This window comes from Entelurus aequoreus, linkage group LG08 (genome assembly GCF_033978785.1).
Source record: "Entelurus aequoreus isolate RoL-2023_Sb linkage group LG08, RoL_Eaeq_v1.1, whole genome shotgun sequence".
NCBI classification, from domain to species: domain Eukaryota; kingdom Metazoa; phylum Chordata; class Actinopteri; order Syngnathiformes; family Syngnathidae; genus Entelurus; species Entelurus aequoreus.
Window position 1 is genome coordinate 64,383,654 of NC_084738.1, and position 25,554 is coordinate 64,409,207.

At 39.5% G+C, this 25,554-nt stretch overlaps 2 protein-coding genes across 3 annotated transcripts in view; both read left to right on the forward strand.

The window, feature by feature from the left end:
• Positions 1-7,664, forward strand: part of slc5a1 (solute carrier family 5 member 1) — a 38,203-nt gene extending 30,539 nt beyond the window's left edge. The window contains exon 15 of the mRNA XM_062055111.1: positions 7,154-7,664. Within this exon, the coding sequence (XP_061911095.1) occupies positions 7,154-7,371 (218 nt within the window). The 3' untranslated portion in view covers positions 7,372-7,664. The remainder of the gene's footprint in view (positions 1-7,153) is intronic.
• A 3,961-nt stretch (positions 7,665-11,625) lies between these two features.
• rnf208 (ring finger protein 208) overlaps positions 11,626-25,554 on the forward strand; it is a 13,977-nt gene continuing 48 nt past the window's right edge. Inside the window, exons 1-2 of one of the 2 annotated variants that reach the window (XM_062055113.1) lie at positions 11,626-11,859; positions 24,091-25,554. The exon at positions 24,091-25,554 is cut by the window's right edge and continues 48 nt beyond it. In XM_062055113.1, the coding sequence (XP_061911097.1) occupies positions 24,502-25,344 (843 nt within the window). In that variant the 5' untranslated portion in view covers positions 11,626-11,859; positions 24,091-24,501 and the 3' untranslated portion in view covers positions 25,345-25,554. The remainder of the gene's footprint in view (positions 11,860-24,090) is intronic. The other variant, XM_062055114.1, reaches the window with a different exon arrangement.

Here is a 25,554-nt window from a genome sequence, read left to right on the forward strand (position 1 = left end):
CAGCCGAGAGTGAAGCGACTGGGATGGGAATCAGCACCTCCAAGTCCGAGTCCAAGGTTCTCGCCCGGAAAAGGGTGAAATGCCATCTCCGGGTTGGGGAGGAGATCTTGCCCCAAGTGGAGGAGTTCAAGTACCCCCGGAGTCTTGTTCACGGGTGAGGGAAGAGTGGATCGTGAGGTCGACAGGCGGATCGGTGCGGCGTCTTCAGTAATGCAGACGCTGTATCGATCCGTTGTGGTGAAGAAGGAGCTGAGCCGGAAGGCAAAGCTCTCAATTTAACAGCGATCTACGTTCCCATCCTCACCTATGGTCATGAGCTTTGGGTTATGACCGAAAGGACAAGATCACGGGTACAAGCGGCCGAAATTAGTTTCCTCCGCCGGGTGGCGGGGCTCTCCTTAGAGATACGGTGAGAAGCTCTGTCATCCGGGAGGAGCTCAAACTAAAGCCGCTGCTCCTCCACATCGAGAGGAGCCAGATGAGGTGGTTCGGGCGTCTGGTCAGGATGCCCCCCGAACGCCTCCCTAGGGAGGTGTTTCGGCCACGTCCGACCGGTAGGAGGCCACGGGGAAGACCCAGGATTGATTGATTGATTGAGCAGTAGTATTTGAACAAGCAGTAGTACTATAACAAGCAGTAGTACTTGAACAATCAGTAGTTGTTTGAACAAGCAGTGGATGGCGGCGCTTCACGGCGGCAGCTTCTTGCATGCGTTCTTGGAAGTGTAGACCGATTTGGCAAAAATACCCGTCAATTCAGTCAATTTCATGGCTGGCTCACAGCGTGTTCACTCCGTGATCACTTACGACCGACTTACGATTCTGGATGTGGAGAGATCGGGCCATTTTGGGCTGAAAGATGCGTCTACGGTGGACCTACTCGCTAGCTTGGGAATTCTTCGCGAGCTACATCCAGCAGTGGCCTTTGAAGCAGCGGCGTCCACTACCAGCGGAGACCGTCAACGAAAGAGACGTAAGCGGTGCGCTCGGAAGCAGAAGCGGGGATGTCGGGCGGGGCTAACAACAAAGCTAAAGGCGTTGTTGTTAGCGGGGCTAACGAAAAAGCTAAATGCTAATCCACAAAGAAGCGCTAATAAGGAGTCTGTTAAACTAGAACTAGCCAGTGCCAGGCTGGATAATCCATGCACACATAGCAATTCTCTTAGAACAATATACAATTCACATAATGTTTTTTTCTGCGTCAGAGGTGGACATGCATTTTACTGAGGTGGCAAACAATCTAAAAATTCCTGTCATATCAATTCCTAGATATGGTCGAAATTATTTAACGTGCACTACGCATAATAAACGTAACATTATTAATATTGCTACTACGGATACTTTCAACAAAAACTCCTCAAAACAGCCCACTACCTATAATATGGGCTTTTTAAACATAAGGTCATTGTCTTCCAAAACGTTATTAGTTAATGAAGTCATTAGAGACAACAATCTTGATGTCGTTGGTCTAGCCAAGACCTGGCTCAAACCAGACAATTTTTTTGCGCTGGGTGAGGCATCTCCTCCTGGCTATACGGGAACGCAGTGGCGTGCGGTGAGGTTAATGTCTGGTGAGGCACTGCATCATCACATTCAGATTTACAAACATATGAACCCTAAATAGTATCTTATTCACCATGTGATTGGCAGCAGTTAACGGGTTATGTTTAAAAGCTCATACCAGCATTCTTTAAACAACTGTAGTACACAAAAAAGCCCATTTAATAAAAAAAACATTATTATGGTCTTACCTTTCTTGCTGGACAGCCTTTGCGTGTGTACCACGCCGTTTGAAAAGAACGTCCCGAAGTCAAAAGCAAACCTTTTAGCTCCGGCGTTGGTATACCTTTAATTATTACCTCCTGCTTCGATTGAAAGTCCAGGTTAGAAAACTGTTTTATTTTACATATGTAATCCTCCATGTTTTTAATAAAAGTCCAGGCAAGAGGAAATAAACAATCGCTTGCAAACTTTTTTTTCTTTTTTTTTTTTCTTCTGCGGCCGAGGAATGATCTCTGGGATCACTACCGCCCTCTACCACCAGGAGGCCGGATTACTGCGAGCCTCAACCAGTACGTCTTTTGCAGCAGATTTATGATCGCTCAGATCAAGAAATACGTTACACACATACAGTTTTTGACAAAATACACTGTACATTATATACCTCAGCTAACTAAACTATGCCATAGTTTAGTTAGCTGATATAATTCCTATAGCAATACAGTCTCACTGCACAGCAGCTCAGCAGTTAGCCGAGTCATTGTGCACAATCCATGTTGAGGCACAAATCAGTGACGTGCCTCATCTGGCTGCTGATCACCGCACCGTCTCTTCTCAGTATTTGAACAGCAAATGTGAAAATAAAAATAAAAAATAATCTAAAACTGGTGAAGTTAAATGGAAAATAACTTTAGTACAATCACTGGATACATATAACAATTTAATTATTATTTTTTTCTTTTTACATTTTTTTTCTTTCCATGACGGCAGGTGAGGCCCCGCCTCCCCTGCCTCTAGTGACGGCACGCCACTGAGGGAACGCATATTGCCCGTCCCATTAAAAGGGGTGGGGGTGTTGCACTAATATACAACAAAAACTTTAGCCTTACCTCGGACCTAAATAATAAATATAACTCGTTTGAGGTGCTTACTACGAGGTTTGTCACACCGCTGCCTCTGCACCTGGCTGTCATCTACCGCCCCGCAGGGCCCTATTCGGACTTTATCAATGAATTTTCAGAGTTCGTTACTGATCTAGTGACGCACGCCGACAATATAATCATAATGGGAGACTTTAACATCCATATGAATACCCCATCGGACCCTCCATGCGTGGCGCTCCAGACTATAATTGATAGCTGTGGTCTTACACAAATAATAAATGAACCCACGCATCGCAACGGTAATACGATAGATCTAGTGCTTGTCAGGGGTGTCACCACCTCCAAAGTTACGATACTCCCGTACACTAAAGTAATGTCCGATCATTACCTTATAAAATTCGAAGTTCTGACTCATTGTCAACAAACTAATAATAATAATAATAACTACTATAGCAGCCGCAACATTAATGCTGCCACAACGACAACTCTTACTGACCTACTGCCTTTGGTAATGGCACCATTCCCAAATTATGTGGGCTCTATTGATAACCTCACTAACAACTTTAACGACGCCCTGCGCGACACCATTGATAGTGTAGCACCGCTAAAGCTAAAAAGGGCCCCTAAAAGGCGTACCCCGTGGTTTACAGAAGAAACTAAAGCCCAGAAATTATCATGTAGAAAGCTGGAACGCAAATGGCGTGCGACTAAACTTGAGGTTTTCCATCAAGCATGGAGTGATAGTTTAATAACTTATAAATGCATGCTTACCTCAGCTAAAGCTAAATATTACTCAAATCTCATCCACCTCAACAAAAATTATCCTAAATTTTTGTTTAGTACAGTAGCATCGCTAACCCAACAAGGGACTCCTCCCAGTAGCTCCACCCACTCAGCAGATGACTTTATGAATTTCTTTAATAAGAAAATTGAAGTCATTAGAAAAGAGATTAAAGACAATGCATCTCAGCTACAACTGGGTTTTATTAACACAGATACGACGGTATATACGACGGATACCGCCCTCCAAAATAGTTTCTCTCTCTTTGATGAAATAACATTGGAGGAATTGTTAAAATGTGTAAATGGGACAAAACAAACAACATGTTTACTTGACCCAATTCCTGGGAAACTTATCAAGGAGCTTTTTGTTTTATTAGGTCCATCAGTGTTAAATATTATAAACTTATCACTTTCCTCTGGCACTGTTCCCCTAGCATTCAAAAAAGCGGTTATTCATCCTCTACTCAAAAGACCTAACCTCGATCCTGACCTCATGGTAAACTACCAGCCGGTGTCCCACCTTCCGTTTATCTCGAAAATCCTCGAAAAAATTGTCGCTCAGCAGCTAAATGAACACTTAGCGTCTAACAATCTCTGTGAACCTTTTCAATCCGGTTTCAGGGCAAATCACTCTACAGAGACAGCCCTCGCAAAAATGACTAATGATCTATTGCTGACGATGGATTCTGATGCTTCATCCATGTTGCTGCTTCTTGATCTTAGCGCCGCTTTCGATACTGTTGATCATAATATTTTATTAGAGCGTATCAAAACGCGTATTGGGATGTCAGACTTAGCCTTGTCTTGGTTTAACTCTTATCTTACTGACAGGATGCAGTGTGTCTCCCATAACAATGTGACCTCGGACTATGTTAAGGTAACGTGCGGAGTTCCCCAGGGTTCGGTTCTTGGCCCTGCACTCTTTAGTATTTACATGCTGCCGCTAGGTGACATCATACGCAAATACGGTGTTAGCTTTCACTGTTATGCTGATGACACTCAACTCTACATGCCCCTAAAGCTGACCAACACGCCGGATTGTAGTCAGCTGGAGGCGTGTCTTAATGAAATTAAACAATGGATGTCCGCTAACTTTTTAGATTACCCACATATGCGGTCCTCTCCAAGGTTTCTCATAGTCATTCACATTGACGTCCCACTGGGGTGAGTTTTCCTTGCCCGTATGTGGGCTCTGTACCGAGGATGTCGTTGTGGCTTGTACAGCCCTTTGAGACACTTGTGATTTAGGGCTGTATAAATAAACATTGATTGATTGATTGATTGATACTTGAACGAGCAGTAGTACTTGAACGAGCATTAGTACGTGAACGAACAGTAGTACTTTAGTGAGCAGTAGTGTTTGAACAAGCAGTAGTACTTAAACGAACAGCAATACTTGAGTGAGCAGTAGTACTTGAACAAGCAGTAGTACTTGAGTGAGCAGTAGTACTTGAACAAGCAATAGTACTTGAGTGAGCAGTAGTACTTGAACAAGCAGTAGTACTTGAACGAGCAGTAGTACTTGAACAAGCAGCAATACTTGAGTGAGTAATAGTACTTGAGTGAGCAGTAGTACTTGAACGAGCAGTAGTACTTGAACGAGCAGTAGTACTTGTACAAACTGTAGTACCTGAACAAGCAGTAGTTATTGTACAAACAAGTAGTACTTGAACAAGCAGTAGTACTTGAACGAGCAGTAGTACTTGAACAAGCAGTAGGACTTGAAAGAGCAGTAGTACTTGAATTAGCAGTAGTACTTTTGTGAGCAATAGTACTTGAGTGAGCAGTAGTACTTGAACGAGCAGTAATACTTGAACGAGCAATAGTACTTAAACAAGCAGTATTACTTCAATGAGCAGTAGTACTTGTACAAACAGTACTACTTGAACAAGCAGTAGTTCTTGTACAAACAGTAGTACTTGAACAAGCAGTAGTACTTGAACGAGCAGTAGTACTTGAACAAGTAGTAGTATTTGAACAAGCAATAGTAATTAAATGAGCAGTAGTACTTGAACGAGCAGTAGTACTTGAAGAAGGAGTAGTATTTAAGTGAGCATTAGTACTTGAGTGAGCAGTAGTACTTGAACAAGCAGTAGTACTTGAACGAGCAGTAGTACTTGAATGAGCAGTAGTACTTGAACAAGAAGTAATACTTTAGTGAGCAATAATACTTGAGTGAGCAGTAGTACTTGAACGAGCAAGCGTACTTGAACGAGCAATAGTACTTGAACGAGCAATAGTACTTGAACGAGCAGTAGTACTTGTACAAACAGTAGTACTTGAACAAGCAGTAGTTCTTGTACAAACAAGTAGTACTTGAGCAAGCAGTAGTACTTGAACGAGCAGTAGTACTTGAACGAGCAGTAGTACTTGAGTAAGCAGTAGTACTTGAACGGTCAGTAATATTTGAACAAGCAGTAGTACTTGAGTGAACAGTAGTAGTTGTACAAGCAGTGTTACTTGAGTGAGCAGTAGTAGTTGAACGAGCAGTAGTACTTGAACAAGAAGTAGTATTTGAGAGAGCATTAGTACTTGAGTGACAAAAAGTAGTACTTGAACGAGCAGTAGTACTTGAACAAGTAGTAGTACTTGAGTGAGCAATAGTACTTGAGTGAGCAGTAGTACTTGCACGAGCAGTAGTACTTGAACGAGCATTAGTACTTGAACATGCAGTAGTATTTAAATGAGCAGTAGTACTTGTACAAACAGTAGTACTTGAAAAAGCAGTAGTTCTTGTACAAACAGTAGTACTTGAGTGAGCAGTAGTACTTGAAAAAGTAGTAGTACTTGAACGAGCAGTAGTACTTGAACGAGCAGTAGTACTTGAAAAAGCAGTAGTAGTTGAACGAGTAGTAGTACTTAAACGGGCAGTAGTACTTAAACAAGCAGTAGTATTTAAATGAGCAGTAGTACTTGTACAAACAGTAGTACTTGAAAAAGCAGTAGTTCTTGTACAAACAGTAGTACTTGAGTGAGCAGTAGTACTTGAACAAGTAGTAGTACTTGAACGAGCAGTAGTACTTGAATGAGCAGTAGTACTTGAACAAGCAGTAGTACTTGAACGAGCATTAGTACTTAAACAAGCAGTAGTACTTGAACGAGCAGTAGTACTTGAACAAGCAGTAGTACTTGAACGAGCAGTAATACTTGAACGAGCAGTAGTACTTGAACGAGCAGTATTACTCTAGCAAGTAGTTGTACTTGAACAAGTAGTAGTACTTGAACAAGCAGTAGTACTTGAAGGAGCAGTAGTACTTGAACAAGCAGTAGTACTTGAGTGAGCAGTAGTACTTGAAGAGAGTCTCACTGCAGCGATCTCCTGGAAGACCATGGAGGGGGCGGGGCCAAAATGCAGATTAGGATTCGGTTTAGGGCGAGTAGATTTTTGTTCCGATACTACAGTCTACTCTAACTGTCCCTTCCTGGCTCCGACATTTGTCGTAATCCCGCCCTGCAGTGTGGAAAGCTTCTTTGAGATGTTCTCCAGTTTTTGCGATTTCGTTCAAAAATCGTCACAGTCGTTAACATTGTCATGGCAGAGAACCGCCAGGCACACCACCCACCACTTCTCCCGCCAGGGGGAGGGGCCATCAAGTGTTTGGCTTCTCTTGGAGAAAAATACTTTTAATGGTGGAGATTGGATTGTAGCAAACAATCACGCTAACGTTATCTTACCTCGTTGCTGTCGCGTCGTAGCTACTCTGGGATAACGGTCTCCTTGGCAACCGCAGAAAGTACACAAACCACAAACCATCTCTGATGTTCCAGAAGCGGAAGAGGAGACGGCGGGCGCCTGCAAGAAGGCCCTGGCGTGTTTCTGCGGCCTGCAGCAGCAGAAGGCCGCCAAGCTCAGCGAGGAGGAGAAGGCGGAGCTTCAGAGGAAGCTGACGGACACGACAGAAGCGCCGCTGTGGAGGAACGTCGTCAACGGCAACGCCATCGTCCTGCTGTGCGTGGCCATCTTCTTCCACGGCTACTACGGCTAGCACAGCGTTTACCGACGTGACCCAGTCTTCTGTCCTGTTGAACGAGCGGCACTTTAAAACTCATTTCACTCACAATTATTATTGTTTTTTAATTATTTGCCTTGACCTGTGGGACAGTTATTCATGCTAACAACGTGGTATTAAACGTCTTGCCTCAGTCCAAAGTCCAAAGTCTCGTTTTTCCTTCACACTTTCGTTGTCTCAGGCAGAAATTAAAATGTACTCTCCCGTCTTGTCGCTAGAGGGCAATGTTGCTTTGTTTTCATGCTCGACAAAACAGAAATAAAAATGTACTCTCCTAACTTGCCGCTAGAGGACACTGTTGCTTTGTTTTTCAAAGAGTGACGTTTTAAAGGCCTACTGAAATGAATTTTTTAAATTTAAACGGGGATAGCAGATCTATTCTATGTGTCATACTTGATCATTTCGCGATATTGCCATATTTTTGCTGAAAGGATTTAGTATAGAACAACGACGATAAAGATAGCAACTTTTGGTATCTGATAAAAAAAAGGCTTACCCCTACCGGAAGTAGCGTGACGTAGTCAATTGAACATATACGCAAAGTTCCCTATTGTTTACAATGATGGCCACATGAAGTGAGAGAGATTCGGACCGAGAAAGCGACGATTTCCCCATTAATTTGAGCGGGGATGAAGAAAGATTTGTGGATGAGTAAAGTGCAAGTGAAGGACTAGTGGGGAGTGGAAGCGATTCAGATAGGGAAGATGCTGTGAGAGCCGGGCGTGAGCTGATATTCAGCTGGAAATGACTACAACAGTAAATAAACACAATACATATATATACTCTATTAGCCACAACACAACCAGGCTTGTATTTAATATGCCAAAAATTAATCCCGCATAAAAACACCTAGGTGTTTTTTATGCTAGCTCCTAGCAACTAGCTACTAGCGCGAGCTAGTTATAGCTCGAGCGGGTAATATGGACGGGATCCCGTCCATAAAACCCGCCAATACAATTCAAACACCTGCACAACACACACACTCACTCAGCCCAAAGAACCGTTCACCTAACCCAAGGTTCATAAAGCTTATATATTTAATCAAAGTTACGTACATGACACGCACGTACGGGCAAGCAATCAAATGTTTGGAAGCGCGCGGGTGGGACCTGATATTCAGCTTGGAATGACTACAACAGTAAATAAACACAAGACATATATATACTCTATTAGCCACAACACAACCAGGCTTATATTTAATATGCCACAAATTAATCCTAATGCTAGCTCCTAGCTCCTAGCTACTAGCTCGAGCTAGTTATAGCGCAGCTGTGTACTCACGGTATTGCAACTGTGTATCCAAATCAAAGTCCTCCTGGTAAGAGTCTCTGTTGTCCGAGTTCTTCGATCTTGACGGGAATGTAAACAAAGAAGCGCCGGCTGTGTACGTGTTGCTGCTGACTTCCCTCGCAAAATAGACGCTTCGCACCGACAACTTTCTTCTTTGCTTGCTCAGCTTCTTTCTCCATAATGCAATGAACAAATTGCAACAGACTCACCAACACAGATGTCCAGAATACTGTGGAATAATGACATGAAAACAGAGCTATTTCGTATTGGCTTCAATGGTGTCCGAATACTTCCGTTTCAATGATTGACATCACACGCATACATATATCCTCAGAGGCGTTTCGAACCGGAAGTTTAGCGGGAAATTTAAAATTGCACTTTATAAGTTAACCCGGCCATATTGGCATGTGTTGCAATGTTAAGATTTCATCATTGATATATAAACTATCAGACTGCGTGGTCGGTAGTAGTGGCTTTCAGTAGGCCTTTAACTGTGGTTAATTAGTGATATCCTTTTTTAATTATTACTATTAATGTTTTATTCTTCATATTTCACCTCACACAAAGCTGATAACTTTAATTTTGCATCAATCGGCCAAACTTTGTATGAAGTCAAATGACATGACTTGGTTTTATTCTCTAATTGCAACACAAAATGTGTCAGAATAAAAATATGTAAGAAAAGTATCAATTAATCAGTTGACATTTGCAATAATCTATTTGATTGTACATTAATCCTATTGTTGAATATGATATAATATAGAAACAAAAATATGTGATAATAGTATGGATGTGGCAAAATTAAATGACTATGATGAAAATTTAAGAGATTATATTTGACAACAATTTGTCAAATTGTCCAAAAATCGATTCAGTTGTCAAATGTAATCTTAAACAATCCAACTGAATCGATTCATGAATTTTATGGTCCATCCATCCATCCATTTTCTACTGCTTGTCCCTTTTTGGAGTCACGGGGGGTGCTGGAGCCTGTCTCAGTCACTTTCTAAAAACGAAGAAAAAATTTAATTAAAATGTTAATTAACTGAGAAAAAAGTCATATGTAAATATTGTTATTTATTCTCCATACACTTCATCCATCCATTTTATACAGCTTGTCCCTCTCGGAGTTGCGGGGGGTGCTGGAGCCTATCCCAGCTGCACTCGAGCGGTATATATATATATATATATATATATATATATATATATATATATATATATATATATATATATATACCGCTATATATATATATATATATATATATATATATATATATATATATATGTATATAAATATATATACATATATATATATATATATATATATATATATATATATATATATATATATATATATATATATATATATATATATATATATATATATATATACATATATATAAACTGTATAAACTGTATATTAAAATATGTATACAGTACCTGTATTATGTAAAAATGTGTTTTGGGGTTTACAGTCAATTTACTCTGCAGACGAGTTCATTAAGTCAAAAAAGTTTGTACTGTAATAATAAAATATTAATAATAATAAAAACATTAATTATACAAATGATAATAAGAACAATATTAAATCAATAACAACAATAATAATAATTAAAATAATAATACAATAATAATAACAACAATAATAAAATATTAATAATAAAATATAAATAATGAAAACATTAATTATACTAATGATAATAACAACAATTATAAATGAAAAATAACAGTAATAATAATTAAAATAACAATAAAATAATAATAACAACAGTAATAAAATAATAATAACAAAAATAATAATAATAAAATAATAATAATAAAAACATTAATTATATTAATGATAATAACAACAATATAAAATTGATAATAACAATAATAATAATAAAAAATAATAATAACAACAATAATAAAATAATAATAATAATAAAATAATAATAATAAAAACATTAATTATACTAATGATAATAACAACTGTATTAAATTAATACTAACAATAATAATAATAAAAATAATAAAATAATAATAACAACAATAAAACAATAATAATAATAATAAAAACATCAATTATACTAATGATAATGACAACAATATTACATTAATAATAACAATAATAATAATTAAAATAATAATAAAATAATAATAACAACAATAGTACAATAATAATAATAAAAAAATTAATTATATTAATGATAATAACAAAAATATTAAATTAATAATAACAACAATAATAATAAAATAATAATAACAACAATAATACAATAATAATAATAAAACCATTAATTATACTAATAATAATAACAACAATATTAAATTAATAATAACAACAATAATAATTAAAATAATAATAACAACGAAAATAAAATCATAATAATACAATAATAATAATAACAGCAACAATAATAATAAAAATAATAATAACGACAACAATAATAAAATAATAACAACAACAATAATAATAATAATAATAATACTGACGATGACGACGATAAAGATGATGAAACAACCACATTATCTTTGGCAGCTCTATTTAGACCACATCAATAAACACAAAAATATTTGTGAAAACATTGATCTCTCCACGCCAGCAACATTCCATAGCGAGGCTACCTTTGCTATTGGTATTATTGATGTTGGCGTGGACACGCCCACTTTGACACTTTCCATAATTCATGTCGGGATTCAAGCGTCCACTCAGCGTTTTGACCATTAGTCAGCGACTTTACGCTCCATTCGCTTTTCCCTGCACTTTGGAGATTACATCTGTCTGTGTCTGTGTGTGTGTGTGTGTGCGTGTGTGTGTGTGTGTGTGTGTGTGTGTGTGTGTGTTGATGCTTCTCATTGGCTGAAAGCATTCTTTTTCAGTTTGCTGCCTGCAAACACTGCAGTGCAGAAGAGAGAGGAGAGAGAGAGAGAGAGAGAGAGAGCGAGAGAGAGAGAGCATAGTGCGCATGTGCAGCAGTGAGGAGGTGGAGGAGGAGGAGGAGGTGTTGTGAGGGAGCAGAGGAAGCAGGAAAAGGAGAGGAAGGAGACATGACGCTGTGGTGCAGGAGATGAGTGCAGGAGCTCGGACGCCATCTTTGTCAGCGCCATCGACACCATCAGGAGGAGGCAGGAGGACGAGAGCGGAGAGAGGAGGCGGGAAGGACCTCCATCTTGCCTCTGCATCCCAGGCAGGTGAGGAAGATGATGAAGATGGTGATGATGATGATGATGATGTGTGATGTTCTAGAAGCTTCTCTGTGTGTGTGTGTGTGTGTGCGTGTGTGTGTGTGTGTGTGTGTGTGTGTGTGTGTGTGTGTGTGTGTGCGTGCGTCCATTATGTTAATGAGTTTAAAAAAAATGTCTATTTGCAGACTCAGCATGTAGTGAAGTGTCCATGTTGGTTACAATGTTGCTATTGCATAACACCTCCCTCCCCCTATCTTCCCCCTCACCCACCCACCCACACACACATTCTGACATATTCTACTTCCTCCCACTTAATTAATCAACAAGTAATCAATCACAAAATGCAGGAGCTCATATTTTTTTTGCTGCCTTCTTCTTCTTCTTCTTCTTCTTCTGGCCGCCGCCGCACATCACACTCCACTTAGCGGGAATCAAGTGCAAAATGGCCGACAGATGTCAGGAGCCAGTGTCACTTTAAAAATTGTATATATATTTATAAATACATGTGTATATATACTGTATATGTATATTTATATTTAGAAATGCTATATCGCTGGCAAGTGAGCATGAAGAGTTGAAGCCAGAGGATTAAATCCAACACGTTACATAATCATAACAACATAAAACCTCTTTGCACTCAGACTGTCTTTTTACTACTGGCTGATATGGAACCTGTTTATTGAGGGACAGACGGGTGTTCATTGAAGGACAGTCGGGTGTTCATTGAGGGAGAGATGGGTGTTCATTGAGAGACAGACAGGTGTTTATTGTGGCACAGACAGGTGGTAATTGAGGGACAGACGGGTGGTAATTGAGGGACAGACAGGTGTTCATTGAAAGACAGACGGGTGTTTATTGAGAAACAGACAGGTGTTCATTGAGGGACAGACGGGTGTTCACTGAGGGAGAGATGGGTGTTCATTGTGAGACATACAGGTGTTTATTGAGGGACAGACGGGTGTTTATTGAGGGACAGACGGGTGTTCATAGAGGGACAGACAGGAATTCATTGAAGGACAGACGGGGTGTTTATTGAGGGAGAGATGGGTGTTCATTGAGGAACAGACGGGTGTTCATTGAGGGAGAAATGGGTGTTCATTGAGAGACAGACAGGTGTATATTGAGGGACAGACAGGTGTTCATTGAAGGACAGACAGGTGTTAATTGAGCGACAGACAGGTGTTCATTGAGGGACAGACAGGTGTTCATTGAAGGACAGACAGGTGTTTATTGAGGGACAGACAGGAGTTTATTGAGGGACAGACGGGTGTTCATTGAGGGAGAGATGGGTGTTCATTGAAAGACAGACAGGTGTTTATTGTGGAACAGACGGGTGTTAACTGAGGGACAGACGGGTGTTAATTGTGGGACAGGCAGGTGTTCATTGAGGGACAGACAGGTGTTCATTGAAGGACAGACGGGTGTTCATTGAGCGACAGACTGGTGTTCATTGAGCGACAGACAGGTGTTCATTGAGAGACATATAGTTGTTTATTGAGGGACAGACGGGTGTTAATTGAGGGACAGACAGGTGTTCATTGAAGGACAGACGGGTGTTTATTGAGAGACCGACAGGTGTTCATTGAGAGACAGACAGGTGTTTATTGAGGAACAGACGGGTGTTCATTGAGGGAGAGATGGGTGTTCATTGAGAGACAGACAGGTGTTTATTGAGGGACAGACGGGTGTTCATTGAGGGACAGATGGGTCTTCATTGAGCTACAGACTGGTGTTCATTGAGCGACAGACAGGTGTTCATAAAGGGGCAGACAGGTGTTCATTGAGGGACAGACAGGTGTTCATTGAAGGACAGACAGGTGTTTATTGAGGGACAGACAGGAGTTTATTGAGGGACAGACGGGTGTTCATTGAGGGAGAGATGGGTGTTCATTGAGAGACAGACAGGTGTTTATTGTGGAACAGACGGGTGTTAACTGAGGGACAGACGGGTGTTAATCGAGGGACAGGCAGGTGTTCATTGAGGGACAGACAGGTGTTCATTGAAGGACAGACGGTGTTCATTGAGCGACAGACTGGTGTTCATTGAGCGACAGACAGGTGTTCATTGAGAGACAGATAGTTGTTTATTGAGGGACAGACGGGTGTTAATTGAGAGACAGACGGGTGTTCATTGAGAGACAGATAGTTGTTTATTGAGGGACAGACGGGTGTTAATTGAGAGACAGACGGGTGTTCATTGAAGGACAGACGGGTGTTATTGAGAGACAGACAGGTGTTTATTGAGCGACAGACGGGTGTTTATTGAGAGACAGACAGGTGGTCATTGAGCGACAGACTGGTGTTCACTGAGTGACAGACAGGTGTTCATTGAGAGACTGACAGGTGTTTATTGAGGAACAGACGGGTGTTCATTGAGGGACAGACGGGTCTTCATTGAGCTACAGACTAGTGTTCATTGAGCGACAGACAGGTGTTCATAAAGGGGCAGACAGGTGTTCATTGAGGGACAGACAGGTATTTATTGAAGGACAGACAGGTGTTTATTGAGAGACAGACAGGTGTGTATTGAGGAACAGACGGGTGTTCATTGAGGGAGAGATGGGTGTTCATTGAGAGACAGACAGGTGTTTATTGAGGGACAGACGGGTGTTTATTGAGGGAGAGACAGGTGTTCATTGAGCTACAGACAGGTGTTCATTGAGGGAGAGATGGGTGTTCATTGAGAGACAGACAGGTGTATATTGAGGGACAGATGGGTGTTCATTGAGGGACAGACAGGTGTTTATTGAGTGACAGACGGGTGTTTATTGAGGGACAGACGGGTGGTCATTAAGTGACAGACAGGTGTTCATTGAGGGACAGACAGGTGGTCATTAAGGGACAGACGTGCTTATTTAGGGACAGACAGGTGTTCCCTGGACAAGGAAGGTGGGGTAGACCCTGGACAAGAAAGGTGGGGTACACATGTATGCTTTGATTGTAAAACAGAGAGAAGTACTCCAGTGAAGAAAGTACTCAAGTACTAGACAAGTTGTGAGTGATGAAGTAGTACTACTCACTACTACACAAGTACAGTAGTAGTACAGTATTTCATGTGTGACCTCACAACAGGCTAACGTTAGCATATGCTAGGTAAAAGAAGTAAAAATTAAAGTTGGCTCACTTTTTACAGCGTGTGGTTGGACTGTGGTCACGTGACTGCCAGGCTGCGTTGGATTGGTGCAGTCGAGTCTAAGGTCGCTAGTGCTGACCTTGGATAGGTCATGGGACACGAGTCTCTCTCCACCAGCCTGAGTGTACACAGGGTGTGTGTGACAGAGCTGCGTGAGAAATTTCAAGTCACTTTCAGGGTCTGAGAAGAGCGTCGCCGTGGCAACACAGGAGCGCTGCACGGCGCGTCACAGCCAATGTTTTGGAAGCTCACATTTAATCAGGCGTTCATTTTGTGCAGTAACCTGCTGTCCCAATACTTTTGACTCAGTTGCAACAGAGAAAAACGTTTGGCTTTTTTTGAAGCTTTTGATTCTTTAAAAAGACGTCGTCAGGTTCTATCTTTAGCCCTGAACGTTCACTTTCACTTTCACTTTCACTTTCATCCAAGCATCTTCATCACTTCAGCTCACAGACTTAGAGCGCTCTGATCCGGTCTGAGAGCACAACAACTTATTTTTGTGTGAGTGTTACCTGAGTTACCTGTGTGTTACATGAGTGTTACATGAGTGTACAGTAACGTGTGTTACGTATGTATTACCTGTATGTTACCTGTGTGTTATGTGAGCATACAGTAACCTGTGTTACGTGTGTGTTTTATGAGTGTTACGTGAGTGTACAGTAACGTGTGTTACGAATGTATTACCTGTGTGTTACATGGGTGCTACCCGAGTGTACAGTAACATGTGTTAGATGTGTTACCTGTGTGTTACGTGAGTCTACGTTAACATGTGTTAAGTGAGTGTTATGTGAATATTACCTGTGTGTTACCTGTGTGTATTACCTGCATGTTACATGTGTGTACCGTGAGTGTTACATGAGTATACGGTAACATGTATTACCTGTGTGTTACATGTGTGTTACCTGTGTGTTACGTGTGTGTTACATGAGTATTACCCGAGTGTAAGGTAACATGTGTTACGTGTGTTACATGAGTGTTACGTGAGTGTACAGTAAAGTGTGTTATGTGTGTTCCCTGTGTGTTACATGAGTCTACAGTAACATTTGTTACATGAGTGTTACATGAATGTTACATGTGTGTTTACTGTGTGTATTACCTGTGTGTTACATGTGTGTTACGTGAGTGTTACACGATTGTACAGTAACATGTATTACCTGTCTTTTACCTGTGTGTTACGTGAGGGTTACCCGAGTGTATAGTAAAGTGTGTTACATGTGTGTTACATGAGTGTTACGTGAGTGTACAGTAACATGTGTTATGTGTATTACCTGTGTGTTACGTGAGTGTTACGCGAGTGTACAGTAACATGTGTTATGTGAGTGTTAACCGAATATTATGTGTGTGTTACACGTGTATTACCTGTGTGTTACTTGTGTGTTATGTGTGTGTACAGTAATGTGTGCCGTGTGTTACCTGTGTGCTACGGGTGTGTAACGTGTGTTAATGTTTGTTACACATGTGTTACTTGTTTGTTACCTGTGTGTTACGTGAGTGTTACGTGACTGTTATGTGAGTGTCATGTGAATGTACAGTAATGTGTTTTATGTGAGTGTAGGTAGGGACAAGCGGTAGAACATGGATGGATGGACACGTGTGTTACATGTTGGTAACATGTGTGTTATGTCTGTTACGTGAGTGAAATGTGTGTTACGGCTGTGTTGTGTGTGTGTTATGTATGTTTCTTATGCGTGTTACATCTTTGTTGTGTATGTTACCTGTATTTATTATGTGTGTGTGTTACGTGTGTTACATGTGTGTTACATTTGTGTTACATGTGTGTTATGTCTGTTATACACGTATTACACAAGTGTTATGTGTTTTTTTAACATGTGTTATGCTTATTTTACATGTGTTACATGTGTGTTACGTCTGTTACATGTGTGTTACATATTATGTAAGTGTAATGTGTTTGTAACAGGTGTGTTGCGCTTATGTTACGCGTGATACGTGTGTATTAGTTGTGTATTACACAAGTATTACATAAGTGTTACACAGGTGTTACGTGTGTGTGTGTGTTATGTAGGTGTGTGTCAGAGCAAAGCCACACAGTGAGTGTGTGTGCTGCATGGAGATATGTAACATGGCGGCTGCTAAAGGTCATGTGACACGTGCAGGGAGGAGCAATATGTGCATGAAAAAAGGAGAAGTAGAAATGTGCTTCATTGCTCAAGTAGGTCGCTCCTCCTCTGCTCAGTCTGCACAAAATGGTTCTTCTCCTGCGTGTCTTTCACAAGTCTTCTAGTACATGTTGGGAGAAGGTGTTGACAGTTCTGTCACCTGCCCTGTAGACCAAACATCCATTTTAGTAGAAATGTTCTCTACAGGAAGTAGATGACTGACATTTTAGATGACTGACTTATTAGATGACTGACATATTAGATGACTGACTTATTAGATGACTGACTTATTAGATGACTGACATATTAGATGACTGACTTATTAGATGACTGACTTATTAGATGATTGACTTATTAAATGACTGACATATTAGATGACTGACTTATTAGATGACTGACATATTAGATGACTGACTTATTAGATGACTGACTTATTAGATGATTGACTTATTAAATGACTGACATATTAGATGACTGACTTATTAGATGACTGACCTATTAGATGACGGACTTCTTAGATGACGGACTTATTAGATGACTGACATATTAGATGATTGACTTATTAAATGACTGACATATTAGATGACTGACTTATTAGATGACTGACATATTAGATGACTGACTTATTAGATGACTGACTTATTAGATGACTGACATATTAGATGACTGACTTATTAGATGACTGACTTTTTAGATGACTGACATATTAGATGACTGCCTTTTTAGATGACTGACTTATTAGATGACGGACTTCTTAGATGACGGACTTATTAGATGACTGACATATTAGATGATTGACTTATTAAATGACTGACATATTAGATGACTGACTTATTAGATGACTGACATATTAGATGATTGACTTATTAAATGACTGACATATTAGATGACTGACTTATTAGATGACTGACATATTAGATGACTGCCTTTTTAGATGACTGACTTATTAGATGACGGACTTCTTAGATGACGGACTTATTAGATGACTGACATATTAGATGATTGACTTATTAAATGACTGACATATTAGATGACTGACTTATTAGATGACTGACATATTAGATGATTGACTTATTAAATGACTGACATATTAGATGACTGACTTATTAGATGACTGACATATTAGATGACTGACTTATTAGATGACTGACTTATTAGATGACTGACATATTAGATGACTGACTTATTAGATGACTGACTTTTTAGATGACTGACATATTAGATGACTGCCTTTTTAGATGACTGACTTATTAGATGACGGACTTCTTAGATGACGGACTTATTAGATGACTGACATATTAGATGATTGACTTATTAAATGACTGACATATTAGATGACTGACTTATTAGATGACTGACATATTAGATGTCTGACTTATTAGATGACTGACATATTAGATGACTGACTTATTAGATGACTGACTTATTAGATGACTGACTTATTAGATGACTGACTTCTTAGATGACTGACATATTAGATGACTGACTTATTAGATGACTGACATATTAGATGACTGACTTATTAGATGACTGACTTATTAGATGACTGACTTATTAGATGATTGACTTATTAAATGACTGACATATTAGATGACTGACTTATTAGATGACTGACATATTAGATGACTGACTTATTAGATGACTGACTTATTAGATGATTGACTTATTAGATGACTGACTTATTAAATGACTGACTTATTAGATGACTGACATATTAGATGACTGCCTTTTTAGATGACTGACTTATTAGATGACTGACGTATTAGATGACGGACTTATTAGATGACTGACATATTAGATGATTCACTTATTAAATGACTGACATATTAGATGACTGACTTATTAGATGACTGACATATTAGATGACTGACTTATTAGATGACTGACTTATTAGATGACTGACATATTAGATGACTGACTTATTAGATGACTGACTTTTTAGATGACTGACATATTAGATGACTGCCTTTTTAGATGACTGACTTATTAGATGACGGACTTCTTAGATGACGGACTTATTAGATGACTGACATATTAGATGATTGACTTATTAAATGACTGACATATTAGATGACTGACTTATTAGATGACTGACATATTAGATGTCTGACTTATTAGATGACTGACATATTAGATGACTGACTTATTAGATGACTGACTTATTAGATGACTGACTTATTAGATGACTGACTTCTTAGATGACTGACATATTAGATGACTGACTTATTAGATGACTGACATATTAGATGACTGACTTATTAGATGACTGACTTATTAGATGACTGACTTATTAGATGATTGACTTATTAAATGACTGACATATTAGATGACTGACTTATTAGATGACTGACATATTAGATGACTGACTTATTAGATGACTGACTTATTAGATGATTGACTTATTAGATGACTGACTTATTAAATGACTGACTTATTAGATGACTGACATATTAGATGACTGCCTTTTTAGATGACTGACTTATTAGATGACGGACTTCTTAGATGACGGACTTATTAGATGACTGACATATTAGATGATTCACTTATTAAATGACTGACATATTAGATGACTGACTTATTAGATGACTGACATATTAGATGACTGACTTATTAGATGACTGACTTATTAGATGACTGACATATTAGATGACTGACTTATTAGATGACTGACTTTTTAGATGACTGACATATTAGATGACTGCCTTTTTAGATGACTGACTTATTAGATGACGGACTTCTTAGATGACGGACTTATTAGATGACTGACATATTAGATGATTGACTTATTAAATGACTGACATATTAGATGACTGACTTATTAGATGACTGACATATTAGATGTCTGACTTATTAGATGACTGACATATTAGATGACTGACTTATTAGATGACTGACTTATTAGATGACTGACTTATTAGATGACTGACTTCTTAGATGACTGACTTATTAGATGACTGACTTATTGGATGATTGACTTATTAAATGACTAACTTATTAGATTACTGACTTATTAGATGACTGACATATTCGATGACTGCCTTTTTAGATGACTGACATATTAGATGACTGACTTATTAGATGACTGATATATTAGATGACTGCCTTTTTAGATGACTGACATATTAGATGACGGATTTATTAGATGACGGACTTATTAGATGACTGACTTATTAGATGACTGCCTTTTTAGATGACTGACATATTAGATGACTGACTTATTAGATGACTGACATATTAGATGACTGCCTTTTTAGATGACTGACTTATTAGATGACGGACTTATTAGATGACGGACTTATTAGATGACTGACTTATTAGATGACTGACTTATTAGATGACGGACTTATTAGATGACGGACTTATTAGATGACTGACTTATTAGATGACTGACATATTAGATGACTGACCTATTAGATGACTGACATATTAGATGACAGACTTATAAGATGATTGACTTATTGGATGGCTGACATATTAGATGACTGACTTATTAGATGACTGACTTATTAGATGATTGACTTATTAGATGACTGATTTATTAGATGACTGACTTATTAGATTACTGACATTAGATGACGGACTTATTAGATGACTGACTTATTAGATGATTGACTTATTGGATGACTGACATATTAGATAACTGACTTATTAGATGACTGACTTATTAGATGACTGACTTATTAGATGACTGACATATTAGATGACCGACTTATTAGATGACTGACTTATTAGATGACTGACTTATTAGATGACTGACATATTAGATGACTGACTTATTAGATGACTGACTTATTAGATGATTGACTTATTAAATGACTGACTAATTAGATGACTGACTTATTAGATGACCGACATATTAGATGACTGCCTTTTTAGATGACTGACTTATTAGATGACTGACTTATTAGATGATTGACTTATTGGATGACTGACATATTAGATGACTGACTTATTAGATGACTGACTTATTAGATGACTGACATATTAGATGACTGACTTGTTAAATGACTGACATATTAGATGACTGACTTATTAGATGATCGACGTATTGGATGACTGACATATTAGATGACTGACTTATTAGATGACTGACTTATTAGATGACTGACATATTAGATGACTGACATATTAGATGACTGACTTATAAGATGATTGACTTATTGGATGGCTGACATATTAGATGACTGACTTATTAGATGACTGACTTATTGGATGACTGACATATTAGATGACTGACTTATTAGATGACTGACTTATTAGATGACTGACTTATTAGATGACTGACATATTAGATGACTGACTTGTTAAATGACTGACATATTAGATGACTGACTTATTAGATGATCGACATATTAGATGACTGACTTATTAGATGACTGACTTATTAGATGACTGACTTATTAGATGACTGACATATTAGATGACTGACTTATTAGATGACTGACTTATTAGATGATTGACTTATAAGATGACTGACATATTAGATGACTGCCTTTTTAGATGACTGACATATTAGATGACGTACTTATTAGATGACGGACTTATTAGATGACTGACTTATTAGATGACTGACTTATTAGATGACTGACATATTGGATGACTTTCTTTTTAGATGACTGAAATATTAGATGACTGCCTTTTTAGATGACTGACTTATTAGATGACTGACTTATTAGATGACTGACTTATTAGATGACTGACTTATTAGATGACTGACATATTAGATGACTGACCTATTAGATGACTGACATATTAGATGACTGACTTATAAGAGGATTGACTTATTAGTTGACTGACTTATTAGATGACTGAGTTATTAGATGACTGCCTTTTTAGATGACTGACTTATTAGATGACTGACTTATTAGATGATTGACTTATTGGATGACTGACATATTAGATGACTGACTTATTAGATGACTGACTTATTAGATGACTGACATATTAGATGACTGACTTGTTAAATGACTGACATATTAGATGACTGACTTATTAGATGACTGACTTATTAGATGACTGACATATTAGATGACTGACTTGTTAAATGACTGACATATTAGATGACTGACTTATTAGATGATCGACGTATTGGATGACTGACATATTAGATGACTGACTTATTAGATGACTGACTTATTAGATGACTGACATATTAGATGACTGACATATTAGATGACTGACTTATAAGATGATTGACTTATTGGATGGCTGACATATTAGATGACTGACTTATTAGATGACTGACTTATTGGATGACTGACATATTAGATGACTGACTTATTAGATGACTGACTTATTAGATGACTGACATATTAGATGACTGACTTATTAGATGACTGACTTATTAGATGACTGACTTATTAGATGACTGACATATTAGATGACTGACTTATTAGATGACTGACTTATTAGATGATTGACTTATAAGATGACTGACATATTAGATGACTGCCTTTTTAGATGACTGACATATTAGATGACGTACTTATTAGATGACGGACTTATTAGATGACTGACTTATTAGATGACTGACTTATTAGATGACTGACATATTGGATGACTGCCTTTTTAGATGACTGAAATATTAGATGACTGCCTTTTTAGATGACTGACTTATTAGATGACTGACTTATTAGATGACTGACTTATTAGATGACTGACTTATTAGATGACTGACATATTAGATGACTGACCTATTAGATGACTGACATATTAGATGACTGACTTATAAGAGGATTGACTTATTAGTTGACTGACTTATTAGATGACTGAGTTATTAGATGACTGCCTTTTTAGATGACTGACATATTAGATGACGGACTTATTAGATGACTGACTTATTAGATGACTGACATATTAGATGACTGACCTATTAGATGACTGACATATTAGATGACTGACTTATAAGATGATTGACTTATTAGTTGACTGACTTATTAGATGACTGAGTTATTAGATGACTGCCTTTTTAGATGACTGACTTATTAGATGACGGACTTATTAGATGACTGACTTATTAGATGACTGACTTATTAGATGACTGACATATTAGATGACTGACCTATTAGATGACTGACATATTAGATGACTGACTTATAAGATGATTGACTTATTAGTTGACTGACTTATTAGATGACTGAGTTATTAGATGACTGCCTTTTTCGATGACTGACTTATTAGATGACGGACTTATTAGATGACTGACTTATTAGATGACTGACTTATTAGATGACTGACATATTAGATGACTGACCTATTAGATGACTGACATATTAGATGACTGACTTATAAGATGATTGACTTATTAGTTGACTGACTTATTAGATGACTGAGTTATTAGATGACTGCCTTTTTAGATGACTGACTTATTAGATGACTGACTTATTAGATGACTGAGTTATTAGATGACTGACTTATTAGATGACTGACTTATTAGATGGCTGACTTATTAGATGACTGAGTTATTAGTTGACTGACTTATTAGATGGCTGAGTTATTAGATGACTGAGTTATTAGATGGCTGAGTTATTAGATGACTGAGTTATTAGTTGACTGACTTATTAGTTGACTGACTTATTAGTTGACTGACTTATTAGATGGCTGAGTTATTAGATGACTGAGTTATTAGATGACTGACTTATTAGTTGACTGACTTATTAGATGGCTGACTTATTAGATGACTGACTTATTAGTTGACTGACTTATTAGTTGACTGACTTATTAGATGGCTGAGTTATTAGATGACTGAGTTATTAGATGACTGACTTATTAGTTGACTGACTTATTAGATGGCTGAGTTATTAGATGACTGAGTTATTAGATGACTGACTTATTGAACAATGCAAATAATAAACATCCTTTCATCCCTGAACATCTTGACAGCAAAGTACAAAGATTATTTCCTATCACCACAGCGATACAAAGTTCTTGCCAGTAATCAATCATCAATAATCCTAACTGGTGGCTTTGTTGTGTTTTGTACGGCAGGAAGACGCACCTGAGGACACGAAACCCCCTGAAGACGGACCGCTTCCTCCTCACTCTCACCTGGGAGGACTTCAGAAACACCTGACAGGACTTTTGAACAAAAACATCCGTTATATCCAGATCTTGATACATAGATCAAGGGAGGTGTAGATGTATGTATAGATGTACATATACCTATATGGGACATCTTCTGTAGGTGCTGCTTTTTGCAAACCATAAGCTGCTGATCCTTAAGGTGCTCTGGCTCAAGTCTGCTTCCGGGCCAACCCCCCACAGTCCCAGCAATAATAATACCAATAACAATAATCGAGCGGTCACAAGGACTCAGGCTGACGGCAGCGGGCAGCAGGATTGGGGGCGGGGTCTGTAAAGGCACCATGGAGGCAGTCATCCGTCCCCACGTGCCCTCCAATGGCTGACTTGAGCCCGGCAGCAGCAGGCGCTCCTTTCCCGAGCCTCTTTGTGGTCCTCTTCCCAGACACCATGTCTTGCCTCAGGCGTCAGCCGGTGGCCATCCCCATGGACACGGTCAAGATCATCCAGTCGGAGAAGTTCCCCAGGGAGTGCACCGTGCCCGTCACCCAGCCCCGCTTCGCCCCGCCGCCCAGGGTGGCCTGGGGCGGCGAAGGCCAGATCATCGTCAACCAGGCCTGCGGTGACCTGACGCTGGACATGGCGGCGCCGCCGCCCGCCAGGCCCGTGGCGCCCCCTCCGGCCCCGACCCTGCGCAGGGAGCCCAGCTTCTTAGCGCCGCGCAAAACCAGTGCCAACGAGATCTGCTACCACCAGTTCCACTTCAAGATGGAGGACGTCATCGTCAACCAGTACGTGCTGCGCTCCTCCTCCACCTCGTCGTCCGCGTCCTCGTCCTCGGGGCCGAGCGCGGCCTGCGAGCCCCTAGACTGCCCGACCTGCGGACACACCTACAACTTCACCGGCAAGCGCCCTCGCATCCTGTCCTGCCTGCACTCGGTGTGCGAGGAGTGCCTGCAGATCCTCTACGAGTCGTGTCCCAAGTACAAGTTCATCTCATGCCCCACCTGCCGCCGCGAGACGGTGCTGTTCACCGACTACGGCCTGGCGGCCCTCGCCATCAACACCAGCATCCTGAGCCGGCTTCCCGCCGACCCCAACGGGCCGGTGCAGTGGGGCGGGGACGCCGACCGCAGCTGCTACCAGACGGTGCGGCAGTACTGCCAGTCGGCCTGCACCTGCCACGTGGCCAACCCGCTGTCGTCCTGCGGCATCATGTAGGCATGGTAGGGGGCGCCATAGAAACGCTGCTCAGCCACACCTCGGTCGACTATAAGCTCTCCAGTCCAGTACTTCACCACAGACGACTTGTCTCTATATTTATCAGCACAGTCGGGTGCCGAGTGCTGGACCACTGATGGAGAAACGGTAGAAAGATGTATTTTATGTATGAACTCCGTCCTCTTCACCTTCTCTCCTTTGCTGGGACGT